The 20,150-nt window shown below is 47.8% G+C and overlaps 1 protein-coding gene across 1 annotated transcript in view; it reads left to right on the top strand.

The window, feature by feature from the left end:
• The window catches only part of DNAI1 (dynein axonemal intermediate chain 1), a 149,723-nt gene that overhangs the window by 104,953 nt on the left and 24,620 nt on the right, over positions 1 to 20,150 (top strand). The window contains exons 18-19 of the mRNA XM_087777620.1: positions 476 to 575; positions 15,574 to 15,759. Coding sequence (XP_087633746.1) covers positions 476 to 575; positions 15,574 to 15,759 — 286 coding nt within the window. The remainder of the gene's footprint in view (positions 1 to 475; positions 576 to 15,573; positions 15,760 to 20,150) is intronic.

Below are 20,150 nucleotides of genomic sequence, written 5' to 3'. Positions count from 1 at the left end.
GAGGAATGTCTGGTTTCAATCAGGAAATTGATTTTGTTGTAAATCAGTCAGAGTCAAGTATTTCCTGTTGCCAATACTGCTCTAATATTCAATGTTGTTGTCAGAACTCCAGAGAGGGAAAATCACTTTTTCCTGTGTGATTATTAACTAGAGAGACTCCATCTTGCTGTGTGTGTTGGGGGGAATCTTTCAAAATGCTTTCAGAAAGAAAGAAACATGCTACCTTTCTTCTCATCACAGCAGGACCAATCCCAACCCATTTGGGTTGATGCTCAGCTTTGCTTTGCCTTTGGCTCAGACCCTGGCTGGTATCTGACATAGAGAAACACCCCATCTCCCACTTCTGCAGCTAGCCTTGAACAACACAGGCTGCAGCATCAAAGTGTTTATAGCTCAAAGTGTTTATAGCTCAATGTTTCACTTCCAGAGTGGCACATGTTTAAATGAGTTATTCTCCCTGGGTGTTTTTTTACAGGACTCCGATGTTTATTTATGACCTGAATTCTGCTGTAGGGGACGTTGCATGGTCTCCTTACTCCTCCACGGTCTTTGCTGCAGTCACCACTGATGGCAAGGTAGGAGGCTGGGAGCAGCACTGCTCTGATTTGAGCTGAAAGTCAAGGGAATTATGGTTGAGCATGAGGACGGATCAGCCCAATTCTGGCCAAGCATATCGGGGAGCTGCAGATCCCCACCAGCAGGAATCCATGGCAGTGATGGGCTAAGTTGGCTGCAGCTTGCCTGAGCTGCTTGCTTCAGGATGGCAGAGTCATTTTGGTAGCTCAAAGCCTATTAATTCCTTTTTGTTCAGTCTGATTACAGAGGATACAGAAGTCATAAAGCGACAGAAATGATGAAACCTGGGCAGCTTAATTTCTTACTCCTTCATCCCCTAAGGTCTACCACACCGCTACAAGCAACTAGTCCAGAAATCTCTCATCTGTAGCCCAATCATGCAAACAGCTGATGTTAAATCACAGATTAGAGGGCTTTTAGCAGATGATGAGGATCAGCTGCACATCTCACTGCCGCCTTGACAAACCCATCAGAAATGCATGTGGGGCCTCTCCTCTAAGCACAGGTGCTTCTTGGGGGCCAAGCCCCCCCAACCTCTAGCATAAGCAAGCCAAACCTCCCTGCAGTCCTAGTTTGCTCCTCTTACTCCAGGGATGGAGGTACTCAGAGGACAGAGCGGAAAGCAGCGTTCAGAGAACAGGCAGCTTTTTCCTATGCTTTTCTGCCCTTGGCACACATATCCCTGGGCATGAATTGCTCACTCCTTCTCAGTGCTGCTCCTGCTGCGTTAAGGTGGGTGTTGCAAATGCATGCAAGTCCCTGCTTGCTCTTGTGTTGACCACATCCATGCAGGAGTGCAGCTTGCACATGCCAGGAGAAAAACACTTAAGTCCCTCTATGTGAAATCAACTTATTAACCAGTGCATCCCTGGGAATGGAGAGATGACACTCCAGATCAGAGCACCCCTGGTACAAGCTGACATCAGGGCATTGGTTCTGAAACTCCAAGGTATAGAGAAGCAATAGAATAACATGGTTATATACTTATATTGATATTAAAAAATCAATTATACTAATATGCCCAGGGTCAGCCAATAGAACTTTGTTCCAATTAAATAAAATCAACATTTCCCCACTGTGTGAGGCTGTCTCCAAGAGTAATGATTTGGTAATGAAGTACTCAGACCAGTCCTAATATTGAGATGATGGCAGTTATATTTTTGCCCATAGCCGTCATCCATCCTAGTAGCTCAGATGGTTAATTTGGGCCTGGCAAGTAGCCAGGGCACGTAGCTATCCATCAACACTGGTTTTGTACTGTAAGACCACATTTCTCTGTCACCATGGGCTGTATGTTTTGCTGGTATAAATTGGAAAGTCTGTGCAGTTTGGCCAAATTACTCTAGCAAAAAGATGGCCTTTATATATCTCTATCATTGAATTGATGCCTTGGCAACTTTATTGCAGTTTAACCTTTATGTTTTAGCAAAAAATTAATTTCACTGGTACACTGGCTCAGGCTGTGAATTTGTCTCTTCCAGGCTAAGCAATAGAAATCTCTTCACTGGGGCACCTGGTCTCCCTGGGAAGCTCAGGCTGCCACAGCCTACAGAAAGCAGTGTTGATGCTTCCTCCCCGCAGGCAGGGTCAGGATTGGGCCCCTTGCTCATGGATCTGTCTGTCCCCATTCTCCCATATACCAAATGAAGGGTCTGCATGAATGAAATGAATGCATTCAGCGTTACACATCCTCTGACTCGTTTTCCATGAGTGAAGTTGTGTGCGCTGTCAAACCTGGCAAGGGTCCTGCTGACATTCACAGCTTCGATTGAGTGCTGGAGTGAGCAGTGCAGAGAACTGTGGGTAACCCAGCTGTGTCCTGGCGCCTGACCGTGGGGAAGAGAATGGAGATGTCTGCAGGCAGTGATACATCGTGGGCAGCATCAGCAGATGGAGGGTAAACATTGGGCATACTTGGATTTCTTATTCGTGTGGTGAAGTTTCTGCAGTGATGGCTCATCTCTAGGGAGGCTTCATGCTACTCATTTGGGCCAGGTTCTTTGTCAGAGCTTTACCTGCTGCAGAAAAGCTCCTATGGACTTGGCAACAGTTCGTGCAATGGGGTCTTTCCATCCCACCCCTAGCTTGTCCTAGCCACTGCTGCAGTGACTCTAGTTGTGTTGTTGCAGAGTCACATTAGGTGCAGCATCCATGGGCCTGGAGTTCATAAGAGGCTATGGATAAGAGAGAAGACTGTCTAACTTGGCAGCACTGCACCCCGGGTATCTCACCTTGGCTATCCTACCTTGGATCTAATTCAGTAATCCTAATTAGACCCTAATCTAGTAGGATCTAATTCTGCTTTATGCCTTTAATCCCAAACTCTGAGAAGAGTGGCCATCAGCCAGGAGCAGCCAGAATTGGGCTGCCTAGCAGGAAAGATCCAGGCAAGAGCTGCCTTCCCATTGCAGTAGGCTGGCCAGGACTGGTGCTGATAGAAATCCCGAGCCTCTGTGTTAGCCACTGACCGTGTTGGTTGCAGCAGGGTGTGTCTGAGACTTGGTTTAGTTTCTATTTTGAACAGAACCTTCTAGATCTGCAGTGGAAGTGGAATAAATAGTTGTTTATAGCCTTTTTGTTCCTGGATATTTTCCACTTTGTAGCAGAGCGCACTTCTTGGGAATAACTCAGCGCCTTGCAAAGGGCAGTCTCCGTTAATGCCGGGAAAAAAATCTACATTAACAGGATACAGAAAACTACAGGACGTGCAGCCAGAAAATAAAACATTAAAGGCCTCCTGTCCATAAACAGCCTCTAGCTTTGCATCCGTACATAATTATGCCTGCAAAACTTGAAGGTTGCCTGGAGGTGGTTTTAAAATCACGCCCTAATTGTGGTCTTAAAGGGGTACCTGGCATATTTTGAAAAACACATTTCCTTATTCAAGCTGATGCTATGTGTCCAAAATGTGTGTAGCAGCCCCCTAACTCCTAAGACTGACTTGGAAAATGGGGCATTTTAGAGTCTAAAAATCTCTCAATCCCCATGAATCCAGGAGGTGGGGATTTAAGAAAAACTGTAAATATCAGGGTCATTATGATAAAATGTGTGTGTTGGCAGCTGGGCATCAGCTTTGGACAGCACCACCTCTTCATAAATAACCTGATTATGCATGTTTTGCTCCTGGTGCAGTGGACACTAACTGCTACTATTGCTCTTTGTCATGTTCTGGGTAATTTCCTTAGTCTTCTGCTCTGCCTGATAGCCATTTTATTTCAGAATGAGCATAAATGATTTGCAATGAAAATTGAAATGAAATAAAATCACTGAGATGTGCATGTCTGTGCCAACACTGCCTGGAAAAAACTCCCAATTCTCTAACTAGGTGCCTAAATAAGTGGCCTGATTTTAAAAGGACTGGACAGCCAGCTGCTTTTATGGAAGCTAGTCTCTGCTTGATGTGCTCAGATGGGTTGCTATAGAGCATTCAGTTTTGCTTTCAATCAGCGTGAGAAGTCCGCTGCAGTTGTGCTCTGTGATTGCATTTCAGATGACACTTACATTCCTTGAAGACTCCACAGTGGTCCTAAAGCAGACAGGTGGAGAGATCTGTTATTTCTAAACACGAGTCCTGCAGCTCAGTTGGCTGGCAGCAGCTCTGTGGTCCCTCCAGGCCATCTCCTACAGGGAGCTGGGTGCAGATACTGATGTGATTAGCACTGAAATAAAATGAGAACACCTAGTTTAGTTTAGGTTGTAAATGGTAAAAGCCTGACATGAAGAAAAAGGCTAGCTGGGATGAGAGGCCTGCTTTGGAAATAAAAAAAAATGCAGAGGTGGATTTGGATGCCTGGACTCTTACGTTTAGGGTGCAGGAAATCTGGGGATGTTGGTCAGCTTATCGTAAGGACAGAGGGCAGAGAAACGGGGAGGGGTGGAATTCAATCCCTGCAGCATTCAGCAGGATTTGTCTTTGGGAGTTTGCTTTAAGCCCATTTGAAACTTACGCCTAAAGCAGAAAAAAAAAAAATTGAAGCATGTAAAACTGGGAATCATACCTAAAATTTCCTTCTTGGGCTTCTTTTCCTTATTTGAGGAAAGTAAGTGAATGGTATTGGCAGGTTGTGCTGTACGGGGGCAGTGTTGCAAATCTACACGTCCAGCTCACTCCAGGCATGCGGATGCTTTCTTGTAATGAATTCGTGCATGAATTGTTACCCCTCTTAAAAAAGCCAAAGACACCCACGTCATGAGTGTCCCCAGATGGCTGGATCCCAGGCTGTGGGCCACAGCTGCCCCATGCAATGGCTGTAACGGTGTGGTCAAGCTGGGCTTGTTCAGCCTGGAGAAAGAACCCAGCAGCAGCCTGCCAGTGCCTACAAGGAGGTCATCAAGAAGTTAGAGCCAAGCTCTTCACAGCAGTGCATGAAGGGACAATGAGACACAGCTGCTGAAATGAGTTGAAATGAGAGGTTTGGACTGGATATAAGGAAAAACTACCACTGTGAAGGTAGTCAAGTAATGGAGCAGCTTGCCCAGAGAGGTTGTGCCATCTCTGTCCATGGAGGTTTTCAAGACCAGATTGGGTAGAGCCCTGAGCCACCGCATCTGACCTCAGAGCTGACCCTGCTTTGGGCAGGGGGTTGGAGTAGAGACTTCTGGGGGTCTCTTCCAACCTGAATTACCTTCTAACCCTGTGATGCTATGAAATGTCCTTGTGTAAGAAGGAGGATCCTGGGGGTTTTACAACAGGCTTGGGAGCATGCACTGTGTACAAGTTCATTTGCTCTCATGTTTTTGTGGTCTGTGTCCTTCATGACTGATGCAACAGGAGCAAAGTGATGTTATAGCCATCTTTAGTAAATATTGATGGCCTCAAGGTAAATGCCATCCAAGTATACACTCTGCAGAGAAAGCTGCTCAGACATATGCTCCAGGGCTTTTCCCCATTACTGCAGCTGTTGACCTTTCAAGATGTGAAATACTTGAAATGACCCAAACCTTCAAGAAATTAGCAAATGCTTTGTGCTGCTCAGGAAGTGAGGGTGCCCTTTCCTGCTTATATAAACATATTTTACTGAACAACCGTTTTGTGTGATAAGTCTTGAAGACCAGGTTCCTGTTTTATCTCACTTACAGGATAAGATGCCGAAGAAATGCCTATTGTCTTGATACTCATTCTTTCCCAGCTAGGAGAGAAACACTTAGTGCTGGCATGTGTTCATAGAGCAATTTGCAGAGGCTTGCTGCCTATTTAGCATTGACCGGCAGCAAAAGCCAATCTCTGTCTTTAAAAGCATGAATGATTTTGCAGATAGGAGGCTTCCTAAACCTTCCAGGTTTGCAAATATTTCACTGGGTATTTTGGACCTAATCCTGCCTCTCCCTGTAGGGCATGAATCAGGGGTACCAGCAGACCTCTCAGCATCAGTCGATGCTTTTGCCCAGGGGAGTCAGGACTGTGAACCCCTCACGGCCACAGATGTCCCTGCTGCGTCTGAGTCTTTCCTCCTACCCTTCTGCAGTAGCCCATCGGGTTTGTCCATGCCTTATGCGGCCACCGCGAGTTCTGCAGGGCTGGGACAAGGCAGCTTCAGGCTCCCTGCACCGTGGCCAGGGCAATTGCTGGGATGTGGAAACACTAAATGAGTGCAGGTCCCTTTGCCATCACCCACAAGGACCTCTGAGTAGGCTGAAGCGGACAGAGGCTTTCTTAAAATGGCCTTGAAATTGCATTCACAGCATAAGTGGTTGTTTTCCAGTAAAACTGTTAATTTTATTCTGCCACAAAACCTAAAAGGCTCTTTCTTATTCCCTGCTGAATCTTCAAGATTGATGTGGGCTGCTGGGCAGACTTATGTCTGCTTTAAAACAAGGGCTGGTAGCATGTCAAAGCTCAATGAGTTAGATGGGCAGAGCCTCTGGAATTAATGCTGCCTCCACTTTGTGCCAGTGGAGCTGTTCTCCCTTCTCCTCTGCTGGCCCTGAGGCTCTCTGTTATGGCCTTTCTCTCCCCTAGCAGCTGCTTTTAGGGAATAAAGCTAGGCTGGAGGACTTTGGTCTGTCCCTGCAGGGTCTGAGCCCCCACCTCTACCCTGCTGCAGCTCCCATCCCATCGTAGGGTGCTCTGGTGTGCTCCGTGCCTCAACATGTGCATCGGGCACCTCAGGACACTACTGCTCACTCACATCCCTTAGCTACTGAGTTGCAGGTGAAGTGACTTTGTCAGCCCAGTAGTTGGTTTCAGTGCAAAGTCAAACTGATAAATACAGCGTTTTGATGAAACCCACTGGCTGAGATTAACTGGTTCATTCAGCCATGCAGTAAACAAGTTTGCCTTCTTCTGCTTGCCTGGACATATGTGAGTGAAAAAATGACTTGGGCAACATCTCCAGAGATTTCATTGGTTCGCCTGTTAGACTTTGCATAAAAACCTACTGGGGGCACAGAGCCCATCAGGAGTATCTGTGAGAGTTTAGAAAGCTGCTCCTAAGTGCCTTCCTGCTCTTCATTATTGGCTGCCACTAAGAATGGCCTTGCATTTAGGTTTCAATTTGCAGGTGGGGACAATTGGCATTAGGGCCACTGAGAGCCTTCAGCTGTCTGCCCCATCCTGCTGTACAGAGACAGCAGCTCCTGAACTTGACGTTTATTGCCTGGCATTTTATAATTACCTGAAATCTGTGCTGGTTGGTTTTAAATGCCAGTCTCCAAACCGTGACAGTTCGATATGGGCCTTATGAAGAGCTTTGCTGGCCTGCCACATGGCTGCAGGTGGCAGAGAGCAGTGATTGCTTCTCCCGTCAGACCCAATTCTGCCCTTGCTTGTACAACTGCCCGCCTTCACCCATGTCCCAGCCTCCAGCGCTGACTCTCTGTAGCAGGGCATAGCCAGGACTCTGCCAGCATGTGAAGAGATGGAGCTTGGTCCTAGGCTATGAGGACGTAGTTTCAGCCTGACATCAGGGGCTGGGCTGTGGGTCACAGTAGAGTGCGCAAGGGAACTGGCACAGCTGGAATGTATTCAAGTAGCACAGTCTTGGGAGATTTGCCCCAGGGCACATAAGGGACTGGTTGAAACCATCCCTCTGTTCTTCACTAGGTATTTGGGATGGGATGGCAGAGTAGGGAAGTGTCAGAGGGATGGAGGAAAGACTCTTTGCCCAGTATTCAGGAGCATGACAGTGCAGGAGAGATTAGGCAGCCTAAATATGCTATCCAGAAAAATCCTGGGACAAATCATTGACTGGTCTGTTTGTGAGCACTGGTAGATCAAGGAACAGCCAGTCTAGTAAGGCTTTAGTAAGGCCATATCACATAAAACTGATCTAATACTGTTCTTGAGAGTAACAGGACTGGTAGATCAGAGGAAGGAGACATAATAACATGCTTACAGGTTGACTTCGGGAACACTGTTGGCTCAAGCCCCTAAGCAAACTACAAGGCACGTGAGAAGGTGGATGTGGCACGATGGAAGTCATCCTCAGCAGAGTGTGCAGTGCAGCTAGGGATGCTTCAGGGACTGGAGCTGGTGCTGAAACCCAGCAGTAATTTTGGGGGGACTAAGCGGACAGGACTTACAAGTGCTTTGGTGCCAGAACTGAAATTGTAAATGAGCACAACCACCTCAGCAGCAATTTGCAATCAGTGAGATGAAATTCAATAAAGACACAAACCAAATGTGCAGTATGAAATGAGCACTAATTGGGGAAGCAGCAGGACTGTAAGGGAGGCTGGGGCCAGGGACTGCCTGCCCTGCTGTGCTCTGGCTAACACTGTGCTGCTGAGTCAAACCCTGGGAGATCATGGAATCATAGAATCGTTAAGGTTGGAAAAGACCCTTAAGATCATCGAGTCCAACTGGAGAGTCACCCCATGAGCACAACCGGGGCTCAGGCTGGACTTTGGATGCTGGTCTCTAGGGAAAGGTCATCTCTGCTGTTGCAGAAGGGACTGCAGCATAGCACAGAGGTACCGGCTGCTATCATCAGCCTAGCTATCGCACAAGTTCAGCACAGATTAGTTTCTCTGTTTGACTTTCACCTTTCAGAAGTCATTTGGAAAGTAACATTAAATTTAGTACAAAAGTGAAGAGCAGAAGGAGGTTTTGTGATTCATCCCAAAGCATGCTATTAATGTTAAAGAGGAAAAAAAAAAGAGTTGCAGGCAACATGAGAGAATCATATTAGATGAAACTGAAGTACAGCCAGCTCAGGTGTAGGATGTATCAGCTATTTAGCACCAGATAACAGCATTCAGAAGTGTGCAGGACCAAGACATGAAGGAGATTACCCTAATCACTGAGACTCTCAGAGCAGATCCAGGCTGGCAGAAGTGGTGATGACAAGGAAGGTAGCTCGGATAAACAAGCACTTCCTTGTAAAACAATGTACCAGGGTTTCCAGAAGAGGCCAAATGGTCCTCAACCTGTCTGAATGAATAGCAGCTCTTCTACATGCAGAGGCTTTGATTTCTTACTGACTCGTGGGAGTTGAGTCAAATCAGCTGAGGCTGATGCTGTTTTCCTACCATGTCAAATTGGGAGCGACCCAATTCTTACTGAATGAGGAAAAGCTGAGAGATGCAGCTCTACAGTGAAGCAGCTCCTGCAATTAAGCCAGGTGACACAAATGTTCTCTTTCCCCCTGTGTCACACACCCTGGAGCAGTGGGCTGGGATGCTGCAGGGTAGAGGGATGTGCTTAGCCCTGTCCTGTACGCTGAGACATGCAGCTGGCTCCTGGCTGGCAAAGCTCACCTGGCTCAGCCAAAAAGCAGCTTTCACAGATGCCTGCTCATCCTCCTGAGCTCAAAGCTACCTCTGAACATATCTGTAACAGAGCTGGGATCTGTCCTTTTGCCAATAGCAAGAAAGTGCTGTGAAAGCCCCTGAATTTTAAGGTCTGTCTGGTGCTGGTATCGGGGCAGCCAAGGACCAGCATTCCTGCATCATCATCACAGAAGCAGGGAGGCAATGAACGTTTTCTGAGTAGGGTCTCTTTTCCTCCTGCCAAGCCCCTGGCTGCCTGGGGTGTCAGAGGGACCAAGGACTGTCTTACAACCCTTATTTGTAACTCGAAAATGTCCTACTAGAGAAAATTAACTGTATTGGAGGCTGTTCTGGCTGCAGTGGGAGTACAGAAATCATGCAAAGTAAGGCCTCCACCGCATGGCAGCTTGGCTTTGATGCAAGCTGGGTCTGCCCTGCCTGCCCAGTGCCTTTAGGATGCTCCAGCAGCTGTCTCGGTGCTAGACAGGGGCTGGGGGTGGCCTGCCCTCTTGTTAAATATATTACCTGAGAGTTTGAAACAAATCATCTGTGGAGTTTTCAAATGGATGAGATATCATGATTCAGTCAAGAAAATGAGGTAAATCTGTCACAAGGACAGTGAAAGCCAAACAGTGAAAGAGATGTCAACTGGTAAAGGGCAGCATGATATTAAATTATCCCTCACCTTTTGCTCTTGCACTGATTTTATTCTTTGTTGCCAAGTTACCAGGTACATCTGCCTTGTTCTTACACACATATGTATTTCCCCCCAGCCTTGATTCTTGTTGCCGTCAGGTTGTTTTTGAGCACGCTAGCATTGCCCAGACCACTCCTGGGGAATGAAGGCTTGCAAGTCTTGAAGAAAAGGACAGCAAAGGCTGCAGCCACTGCAGACCCAGTGTATGTTCGGTGCATGCAATAAAGGCAGGGTAGGCCAAAGTAGCTCTTCAGTTCCCTTCTTCATGGGCCACAAAAGTCAAGTAGTTTGTTCTGCTGGCAGAAAGGTTGGTTGCTTTTGGGTCATGCTGTTTGGAGGGTCCAGCTCTCTCCCTGGCATTTCCCTTCCTGGGCTTGCCAGGCTGCTGTGCTGCAGGGCAGGGGGTGACAACAGAGTATAAGGACTGAGGGGTCCAAGTCACCTCAGAGCTGCTGAGCAGATGAGAGCCTGGGTTGATTTTCAGGCTGTAAGTGCAGTTTGCGGAGCGGGTGGGGAGAAATGAGATGTTCAAAACTCTGAACGTGTTTTGATGCTGGAGCTACGGTAATAGCCTTCGACGTGCACTGTGCCATGCTTACGGAGCAGCCATGTGGAGCCTCAGTGGGGAACCGATGGATTTTGGGAGGTGGAATAAGTTTGCGTGATTCATAGACAGAGGAGCTGTTGGTCTGTGTGCAACTGAGCTGGATTTCTTCTCTGGCTGTTTGAGAGTCAGGCATCAAAGCAGCTCATTTATGTCAAATATTTTCTGCAACTGTAACGCAGCAGCGTTAGATCCATTATTGCCTGTACACCAAGCATGGAGGCTCTGTTGTTACCCTGGTGGTAATTTAAAAATGTTCTTATTGAATAAAAAGCATGAGACAGAGACTGCAGGATTCACCTGATCCCATCTCAGAGATAACTAGGCATCTGCTTAAATTCAATGCTCCTGAAAAGGGGCTACTGACTTACCAGAGTTACTGTCCCTTAATCAAGGAGAAGTTTGCTTTGAGCATCTGCCTGGCATATCTACCATCAGACTGTCCAGCACTTTGGTATTGTGAGTCTAGGTTTCTTCTGATGGTTGTCGATGCCAGCTCATAAATACCCATGCTGCAGGGAACTGCGTAGCTCAACAGCGTGGGCTTCATTTGGAGGGTGATACATGTCCTTCTGCACTTCCTTGGGGTGGGCACACAGGTTTACAAGGACCGTAAATAAAACAGCTGTTGGAGTCATTGGTTACTGCCCCATGCTTTATTCTCCCTGGGGATCTGCAGCTAAGCTGGGGGAAGCAGAGGAGAGTTCTTGCACTTTCCTGTTTCAGACATTTTTAGATTTCTTTTACTTCTCTGTGCTTCTCCTCAGGTTTCTTGTTCTTGGAGCCTGATTTATGTCCCTCTGAGGAAGTGGCCACATGTTGTTCCTAAGTACTCTGTAACACAAGAACTGAAATGCCCTTTCCCATTATCTGAATGCTTATTAGCAGAAAGAATGAAGGTGTCTGTCGTGGCCTGCAAGCAGCAGGGCTGCAGACCTCGCAAGTCCCCAATTTGCTTCTACAGGATCTGCAGAAGTTATCTGATAAAAGCGAGTTTGTTGTCAGGAGGCTTCAGCTCCCTCTCTGGGGCCAGGCATCACAGTGGAAACACTTTTTGAGGGCTGAAAATCAGAGGTTTGAAACCTCCACTCTGTAGTTTCTAAACTGCTCCTGGATGAGTGTGGGTGAGGGAGTGTGGCGGCCCCGGGTCTCAGCACCTGCAGGGAGGGAAGTGCTGGGACCAGCCTAGGCAGCATGAGAAGAAATGGCATGCAGAGCTGGCAGGAAAGAGGGGGACCCTCTATTAACAGGGGGACCCTCCCTGGTTTGTAAGCTCTGACAAGGATCCTGCTTTGACATGCTTTTTGTTTCTACACAGTTCTCAGTACTATTAAAACTCAAGCCGGTGTCCCAGCACAGGGCAATGCACTGCTCTGTTGCTGTATGCTGTCTTCCCATCAAAGTTGCACTTTCTGCTTTAGGGACCCTGAGCCAGTCACTGTGTTGCCCATGGATTTGTTGAACTGTGAAGTGTGACATTCTGACAAGCATCACTGCCTTGCTGTGTTGCTGTAGATAAAAGTCTGGGTGATGCTATGGTACTGAGTAAGGCACTGGGGGACAGATGGGTGGAAGCAGGCCTGCCCTGTGAGCTGTAGGAGCCCAGGATGATGTGGCATGTTGTATGTCAATGAATATGTAAATATGCTTGTCCGCCACATGTGGAAAGTTATACAAATGTCAGCCCTCATCAGAAATGCCCATTTGCACCAGCTGCCTGACAGTGTGTGGGTAACAGCTCTCATCGGGGTGCTGCTGGATGAGTGCCTGCCCTGAGAAGAAGGGTGCCCTATGGAGGCATCTGCTCTCCATGGAGAGGGCTTGGATGTGGCTCTGGCTATCCTGGCTGCCCGTGAGTCTGATACTCGAGTCACGTGTGGGGTTGGGTGGCACTTCTGTGGGTCATGGTTGCACTTCTCTGGGTCATATACTCAGAGAAGGCTTATCTTGCAAGACCTGAGAGGCTGTCTTTGTGTGTAAGCAATGATCTGTAGTCCGGAGGGTTAAGGGCCACCAGGGCAGTGGGATGGAGAGAAGCTGTGTGCTGTTGGTGAGCCTCTGGGGTAGGAAATCCAACTGGATCCTACTCCATAATCCTTAATCCCAGGACCTGAGCCAGCAGGGCAGCGCATGGGACTAGGAACATCAAGGGAGAGCTGCAGGTTTTCAGTCTCCCATTCTTTGAGCAGAAAACCCTGCCCCAAGCCCCAGGCAGATCTGCAGATGGTGCTGGTCACATGCAGCTCTGCTGCTTTACAGCACTGTTAAACTGCCTCAAGTGTTGTGGAAAGCCCTGTGCCCCTTTTAGGTTACTCCCAAAGCACCAGTAGCAGTGTTGGTCTGACTCCATTTCCCTCTCTCCTGAGAGGGCCTGTAAGCCTTTAAATCAAAGCTTCTGAAGTCCTTCCTACCGCCCATGGCCCACCCCTCCATCTGGAGCATCTGACAGCTGATATGAGGCTGATGTTTCCAGCTGAAGAACTGAAATAGTTTGTTCTTTTCCATGATTCCCTTGGCAAAGGAAAACAAGCCCATTTGTTTAGAAGCTCATAAAAGAGGAGCTTTATAGTAGGAACATTCATAAACTTGTTTGCTTTTGACCTTCTCCACATTGCTGATGGTTTTGAGTTCTTGTCCCAGGCATTGTGCTTGTCTGGGCTGTCAGTGGCATTTTTGAAAAACAGCCTCACCCAGAGTAATTTGCATTGCTCAGCACTCCAACACTGAGCCTTCAGACATGCCATCTTTCTCCACTGCGGTGCTGGGTAGGGTGTGCAAGTGTGGTACATTGACAGCCTTATAGAACAGCAGTGCAGATCTAGCTGCCAAAAAGAAACCTGGCCACTAATTTCATCTTGCCTTTTTTCCTAGATTAATTGATGCTATTCAAGCAGTGGGCATTTCCCAGGCTCTTAGGTTACTAAGTATTGAGCTTGCGCCATGGGGGGTGTGTATGTGAATTATGCCCTTAAATTAATAAAAATGTATTCTGTGAAGGCAAGCAATTAAATCTTCTGTGAGTAGGGGTCATGGGGAGCTGATTGCTTGAAAGAGAGCTTGTTCCTTTTCAGAGATAGTAAGGCAGCAGGTGTAAATTACAAGCCAGTACAGCCACCTGTATTTATGCCTAGAGGTAGGAAATTGGGATTACCTTGGCTGGACTGTGGGATCTCAAGTGTCAGGCCTAGATTCAGAATTTAATGCTGGTATCTGATACTTTGAGCAGATAAAAATGACATCTTTTTTTCCATCTATGCTTCTGCTAACTGGGGAAAGACTCTCCAAACTGCAGATCCTCATCTGTGACTGATGCTTTGGATTTCCTTCTTGAATTATAAACTGTCGTGCATTTCTTTAAAATATGTCTGAGAACCCTGTCCACTTACCAAGCTATTCCCCATCTGGAAAAGTCTTATTTTACTTCAGTCTGGAGGGAGTCCTCCTCATCTTGTTTTCTGCATCTGTAAAACCTTTGTATGGTTCTCCTTGCCCAGACCAAGGACATCACAAATTGCTAGATGTTGAGTCCTACAAAGACACAGCAGCACATGAGACTGCCTGGGATGTGTGCTTGCAGATTGCCCAGCTCTTTGCTATACATGGATTCAGATAAAATTCAGCAACTTATTGGTGTGTGATGGGGAAGTACATGTACTGATTTGATACAAAACCTTCCACGCTCTTTAGAATAAGCTTTTATAAGGTAACACTGTCAGTTTCCAGATAATTCCTAGATTCAAATTGTGAGCATGGCACAATGTTGAAATAGTATGTCTTATCTGTCTCGTAAGTGCTGGTAAACAAGACACAGCTGGCAGGAGATGTACAAGTAGTTTAGTCCTAATTTCCCCCATATTCCCACTGTACTTGTTAGCATAAAATATTCCCTTCCTTAGTTTTTCTCAAGACAGAAAAGGGAAAAGAAACATAAGGCTGAAAGTCTCCATAGTGGATTCAAGGTGGCAGTCCAGCATGCTGGAGACTGCTTGCTTCAGCGCTGGGGAGGAGAGGGGCGTCATGTTTTATTAGCCATTGCAGGCTGTAACAATGATGGGAGCTAATTGCAATTATTGGGAGATAATGTTAAGTTAACACATTCTCTCGAGTGACTGCCACTGTTCCCTCTGGCGTCATGAGGAAGTGTGCATTATCGTGCAGTTGGTGGTGTGGCAGGTCTGTGTCACTGCTGTATCAGTGCCATGGGTCTGAGGTCCGTGACAGTGGGAGTCCTGCCTGAGTGGGGCCTCGGATCTGTCTCCCTCCATCCTCACCTTTCCCATTTGGCCCATCTTTACCTGGCACTTCTCTCAATCCTGTGGGAGAAGGACGTGTGTGCAGGCATAGCATCCGAAGCAGCTGGACTGGAGTCGGCTGCCAGCACCAAGCTGTCCTGTGTGGTCCATTTGCCTGTGCTTCTCTTGTTTTACCCCAGGGTACACCCTTAATCATACTGACCACGTTCCCATCACTTCTCAATTAATTACTGGTTTGAGTCTCTAATGCTATTATTAAGCTGGAAATGTTGGAAAGCTCTGCAATAAAGAGTAATAAGTATTTCTGACAGCATTCCCTGCTTTGTGCATCAATCTATGTTAGACTCTGATTTAACACCTGGTTGTCTCATTACTTGCAGCATGGAGAAGGGGGATTAAGACCTGTGGGGTTAGCAAAGCTGGCTCTGAGCCTTCTCCAGTCTGGATCAGCTGGACCCTTGCCAAGGGTCTTGGAAAGAGCTTGCAGCCACAGCAGGGAACTGATCCTCACTCCATGAGTCCCTGCAGGAGGGGCACAGTCCCTCAAAAGCAGCAGGCAGCTTCTGCACACCGCTTACCTAAGAGAGGACAAAGGCCTGACTGCAGATGGTAGTGTGCTGAGGCTGCCTTTCCGTGGGACCTTTTCTCTCTGATTTCTGCAGCCATCATTCTGCCGCTGAGGGATGTTCTTGCCTGATTAATCCCTTTTGTGTTATTTGCCTTTTTTTCCCCAGGCCCACGTGTTTGATCTGAGCATTAACAAGTATGAAGCTCTCTGCACCCAGCTAGTTGTGGCCAAGAAGAAAAATAAAATAACCCACATCCAGTTTAACCCTGTCTACCCTGTTGTCATCATTGGAGATGAACGAGGCCACGTTACCTCCTTGAAGCTCTCTCCCAATCTGCGCAGGATGCCCAAGGTAAGGACAACCTGCATTCCCCTAATGGAGGTACCAAGCCACACCAGGTCTCTTCGTGCCTTATCACTGTCCCCTCTCCTTCTGTGCAATGATGTTGGCAAAGCTGCTCTCTCTAGCAAGGTGCTTAAGATTACCCCAAGCCTTTTGGGTAGGATGTCTGGGATATTGGATCCCTGCCTCTGTTCCTGCATGAGTAAGAAGGCTCAGTTTGCTCCTGGGCAACAGGGAGTGGTGGGAAGGGGGTTTGCTGTCTGTGGACACTTTCTCACCATGGTCCAGACAAGCCCTTTGTTTCCCAAAGCTCACATCTTTTCTGAGCTTCAGGTTTTATTTGCAAAAGTCCTTGAAACCAAGTAAAAGTCCCAGCTCCTTCCTGAGTCCTTCCACAGAGCCCATGCTGCTTGTCTTCTTGCACTCCTGGATCACCAGAGCCTGTCCCCTGACCACCATGCCATCTCTCCTGTAAATGAGCAAGCACGGTCTTTTAATTTCTGAGGAGACTTGGGATCCTTGTCTCAAGTGACAGCAAGGAGATGCATGTGCCTCTGTGAGTTGGTGAAGCCCCTTTTCACACCCAGCCATGAGGGCCAGTCGTGAAGGATGATGACCTCTCCCACACGGATCCTTTACTACACTTTTTTTCTGGGCTTCATCCAGCCATGAGCTGAATGGCTGTAAATACCATTCTGAGCCCATGTCATTCTCATATCCAGTTGTCTCTTATTTAGTGGAATTTTTTCAGTTTCAGGCTTTTTAGGACTGATCCAAGAAAGCAATCTCTCAAGATGATCATCTTTTGTTTATGTACCCCCAAAGGTTTTATATACTCTACTAACCCACTGTATTAGGCAGGGTCTTTGGCCAGGAACTAATCACCCTGGTGTCAGTCCGGAGTCTTCTGCGTGGTTTTTAAAAAGTCCCTTCAGCCAGACACCACTGGAAATGTGGGCTGAGAAGACACAGAAAACACAGTAGCGTGGCAGTCTGTTTGGGGCCAGGCACGGGAGCTGTGGAGGAGAATGTTTCATATACTTCACGCTTCTCTATTTCCATTGAAACTGCAGCCTGAGACCATCCGAGCTCTCAGGGCTGTCATCAGCTTGACTTGGGACAAGTTTCCTCATTGCTTGATGAGTCCTTCTTAGCCATGGGCAAGCACTGCGTCTGCCATGGACCCTGACTGCACAAGGGTTCAGCCGTGGAGGTGGGTCACATGCACATAAGCATGGCTGCTCCCCTCCGCACCGCAGCTGTGGGGTGAGCAGCACCCAGCAATACTGCGCTGTAGGTCAGAATGAATTCACATGTTTCCTTCCACTCCTGGTGGCCAGCAGCAGCCCTCTGTGCAGGTATGAATGTCGTCATCTCCCTTCGCCAGCTTTCTTCAGAGGCAAATTTCATGTTGTTGACAAAGCAGTTTAAACTGTGAGTTCAGGATTGGCTCAATCACTTATTGCTGACCTTAAACCAATAGGTACCATATCCCAGGCAATGTATAAATGGGATGGAAATGGACTCTGCTGCTCTGATGTTATTAAGCTCTCTGTCTTCTGCTTACTTGGTTAGGTTTGAAGGGACACTAAACACAGAACTAAATGTTCCCTGCACATGTGGAGAAGAAGGAGGGATGTTCAGGCATGGCTGGTGATGTTTGCACGTCCCCTGGCTACAGCCAGCTCTTCTCTGAAAGAGATAAGAATTTAAAACAGATGACATGCAGTGTGGTGGCAAGTGGCGGACCTGGCCCAGCCAGCTCAGTGGTCCCTTTCTGTGCTGCAAGTGGACAAGTGAGCTGGGTTGCCGAGACCATCTTTCATGGCTGATGTGGCATCTGCTGTGCCAAGTGCTGGTGTCCGGGACCCTGTGGTGGGGAGATTTGGCTGCTGTGAGAGGGTGTTTTAACGGAGGGAAGTCAAACCCTGGCAGAACGGCAGTGACATCCACTGCATCCTCCTGTCCGCTGCCTTGCTGTGCCAGCACCAGCCTTCGTGTCATATCCGTAGTTTTTGCAAGTGAGGAGGGTCCAAAACTGTGAAGAGGAGTCCTGGCATCCCAGCTGTCTTCTCGCAGATAGAGAAACCCATCTGTGCCTGGCTTGGTATCTGGGTACCCCAGTCTGGCATCTCTGGCACTCGATCCCTGCAGAGCCCAGTGGGGAAACCTGCCTGACACCAAGGAGAAGAAGCCATGGCCAGTGCTTCTGACGTTGTGGCCTTCGCACCAACCCCAGCATCTCTGAGCTCAGCTGCCTGCTCTTGTTTCCATCGACTCCTTTGGAGATGGGAAGGTGCCTTTTGCTATGGTCTCGCAGAACTCGGTGCGCTGATGGGAAGGGGCAGGCAGGGGCTCATCCAGGCCCCATAGCCCCTCTGTTTGACACAGGTGTCACAGGGGTTTGCCTGTGAAGCTTCTCCAGCAGCTTCCCACACAGCTGGGACAGCTGCTTTTGGCAGTATGACTAGGAGACTAATCACCCTTTTTTGGAGCTCTTAATAGCCACATGTCATTCCAAACCCTCTTTCTTCCCCTAAAAATAGACGTGGTGCTGTCTGCTCCATGTTCTCCAGATTTCTTGGCTGTCACTGGGTTTCCAAGATAAGTCTCACCAAGAGAGACTGAGCTAACTTCATCCCAGTGGGATTTCAGTCGATCTGAATTTATTTTGGTTTGCCTGTTAGTTAAAGCTGGTGTGGTGGATAAGTGGAAACAAGGAGCGTAAGGGCTCCTGGGTTCTCATCAGACCTTGGTTCATTCCTCTCTTCATGTCCTTTAGCGAGGAGGGGAGGTTCAAGAGCTCTTTAAATAATTTGCAGGGTTGGTCTGCAGCTTAATTAATTCATGTTTGTAAAGCACTTTGGGATCTTTAAGAAGTGTTATTTAATACTCTGAGTTTTGCTGTCAGCAGTGTTAGCGCAGCCTCATTTATGAACACATGGCAGGACAAATATGCCAAGGGGGCAACTTCTTGAAAGCACTCAGGTCGCGTTTTCAGAAGTGGCTTTCACCAAGACACACAGTAAAAGCTTCAAAAAATGCATAAAACTCAGGAGTTCTGGCCTAAAAGGAGGTTTGGCCTCCTAAATCATTTAGTGGCACATAGGAAAAGGTGTATTTGTTGTTGTGAGGAAGCTGGGGACAGGGGCTCTGCTGCCTATCAGCCACTTGTGACAAGGGCACATCTTTGTGCGCAGAGGGTACAGAGGTCCCTGTGCTTGTGCCAAGCACAGCGGGCGTCCTTGTGACTTCGCCCTGGTGATTTCGGTCCTGGAGCCCTCCCTAGCCCCACAGGCTGAAGTCTCTGGGGTGGGACAGAGACATCCCCGTGCCTCAAGGCAGTAAGCTGTATTTATTTCCATGAGGTGTGATCCTAGTAGAGGTTTTCTGTGCCTGTTGCTGTTGTCTCTAGTTTGCGGGAGTCCTCCGGGAGTCCTCCGGGAACACACTACCCAACTGCTATGTACCAGCTCCAAGAGCCTGGGGAGCGTGGAGGTTGTGGGGAGCAAAGACAGCTGAGCCCAGGCCTTGTGGGAAGAGCAACTGTGAGGCAGAGAGCAGAGCTTGCTGAAGGTGGGTTTGCAATTAAACTACCACCAGCACAGTCCTGCATTGGCCATGCCAAGCACCCATCTCCCTGCGCACCCAACCCTGCTTGGGCGGAGAGCTCATGCCAACAGATATTATCCTGTGCAAGGAGACCTGGTGAAGCTAGTTTGGGTCCTGCTCAGAGCTCAGAGGTGGGGCAGAAATGCTTGCAGTATTTTAAGATGCAGCAGTAGGAACAGTGCAGTAGGCTCTTTGCTGTCGTCCAAGCCACTTTTGGACTCTAAGCACTCCTTAAATATTGCAGCAGTTGTCAGGCAGGAATTGTTTAACTAATAAAGTATCATTCCTAATTTGTAACAACCTTGGTGGTTGAGTTCACCCAAGGGAAGCATTGCTGTAAGAAGAATCAGTTTGGGGCAGAGCTGTTTAATCAGTAAGCCTTCCAGGTTTCATTCGAGGGTTGGAAGAAATTAAAGCATTTTGTCATCACAGTCAGAAGAATGTAGCTGCTCACGGGCTTTTGTTTGTTTTTAAAAAACTGCTAAAATAGCCTGGCATAACCCCTTTCCATGCCAAAAGTAGCAGGAGACAGTAAAAAAAATGTGAAGCTTTTTTAGAAATGCTGGGACACCACAGTGGAGTGGGAGAAGAAAAGAAAGCAGGTGAAAGAAAGGTTACAATACAGCATTTGCTGAGGCTAAGGCAAATTTCTTGGCCAGTACTCAGGCTGACAGCCAGGGAGGCAGCCATCTTCTTGGCCAGATTCTTGTCTTGGATATTTATCTTGGATTATCTAGGATGGTTATCTCAGCCTCAGTTCCTGCTACTGCTTTCTTCACATGCAAGCC

This window comes from Nipponia nippon, unplaced genomic scaffold (genome assembly GCF_047370975.1).
Source record: "Nipponia nippon isolate SJK-2023a ecotype South Korea unplaced genomic scaffold, ASM4737097v1 scaffold_40, whole genome shotgun sequence".
In the NCBI taxonomy this organism is placed as follows: Eukaryota; Metazoa; Chordata; class Aves; order Pelecaniformes; family Threskiornithidae; genus Nipponia; species Nipponia nippon.
Note: the sequence above shows the minus strand (reverse complement) of the source record. Positions and strands in the feature narration are given on the sequence as shown.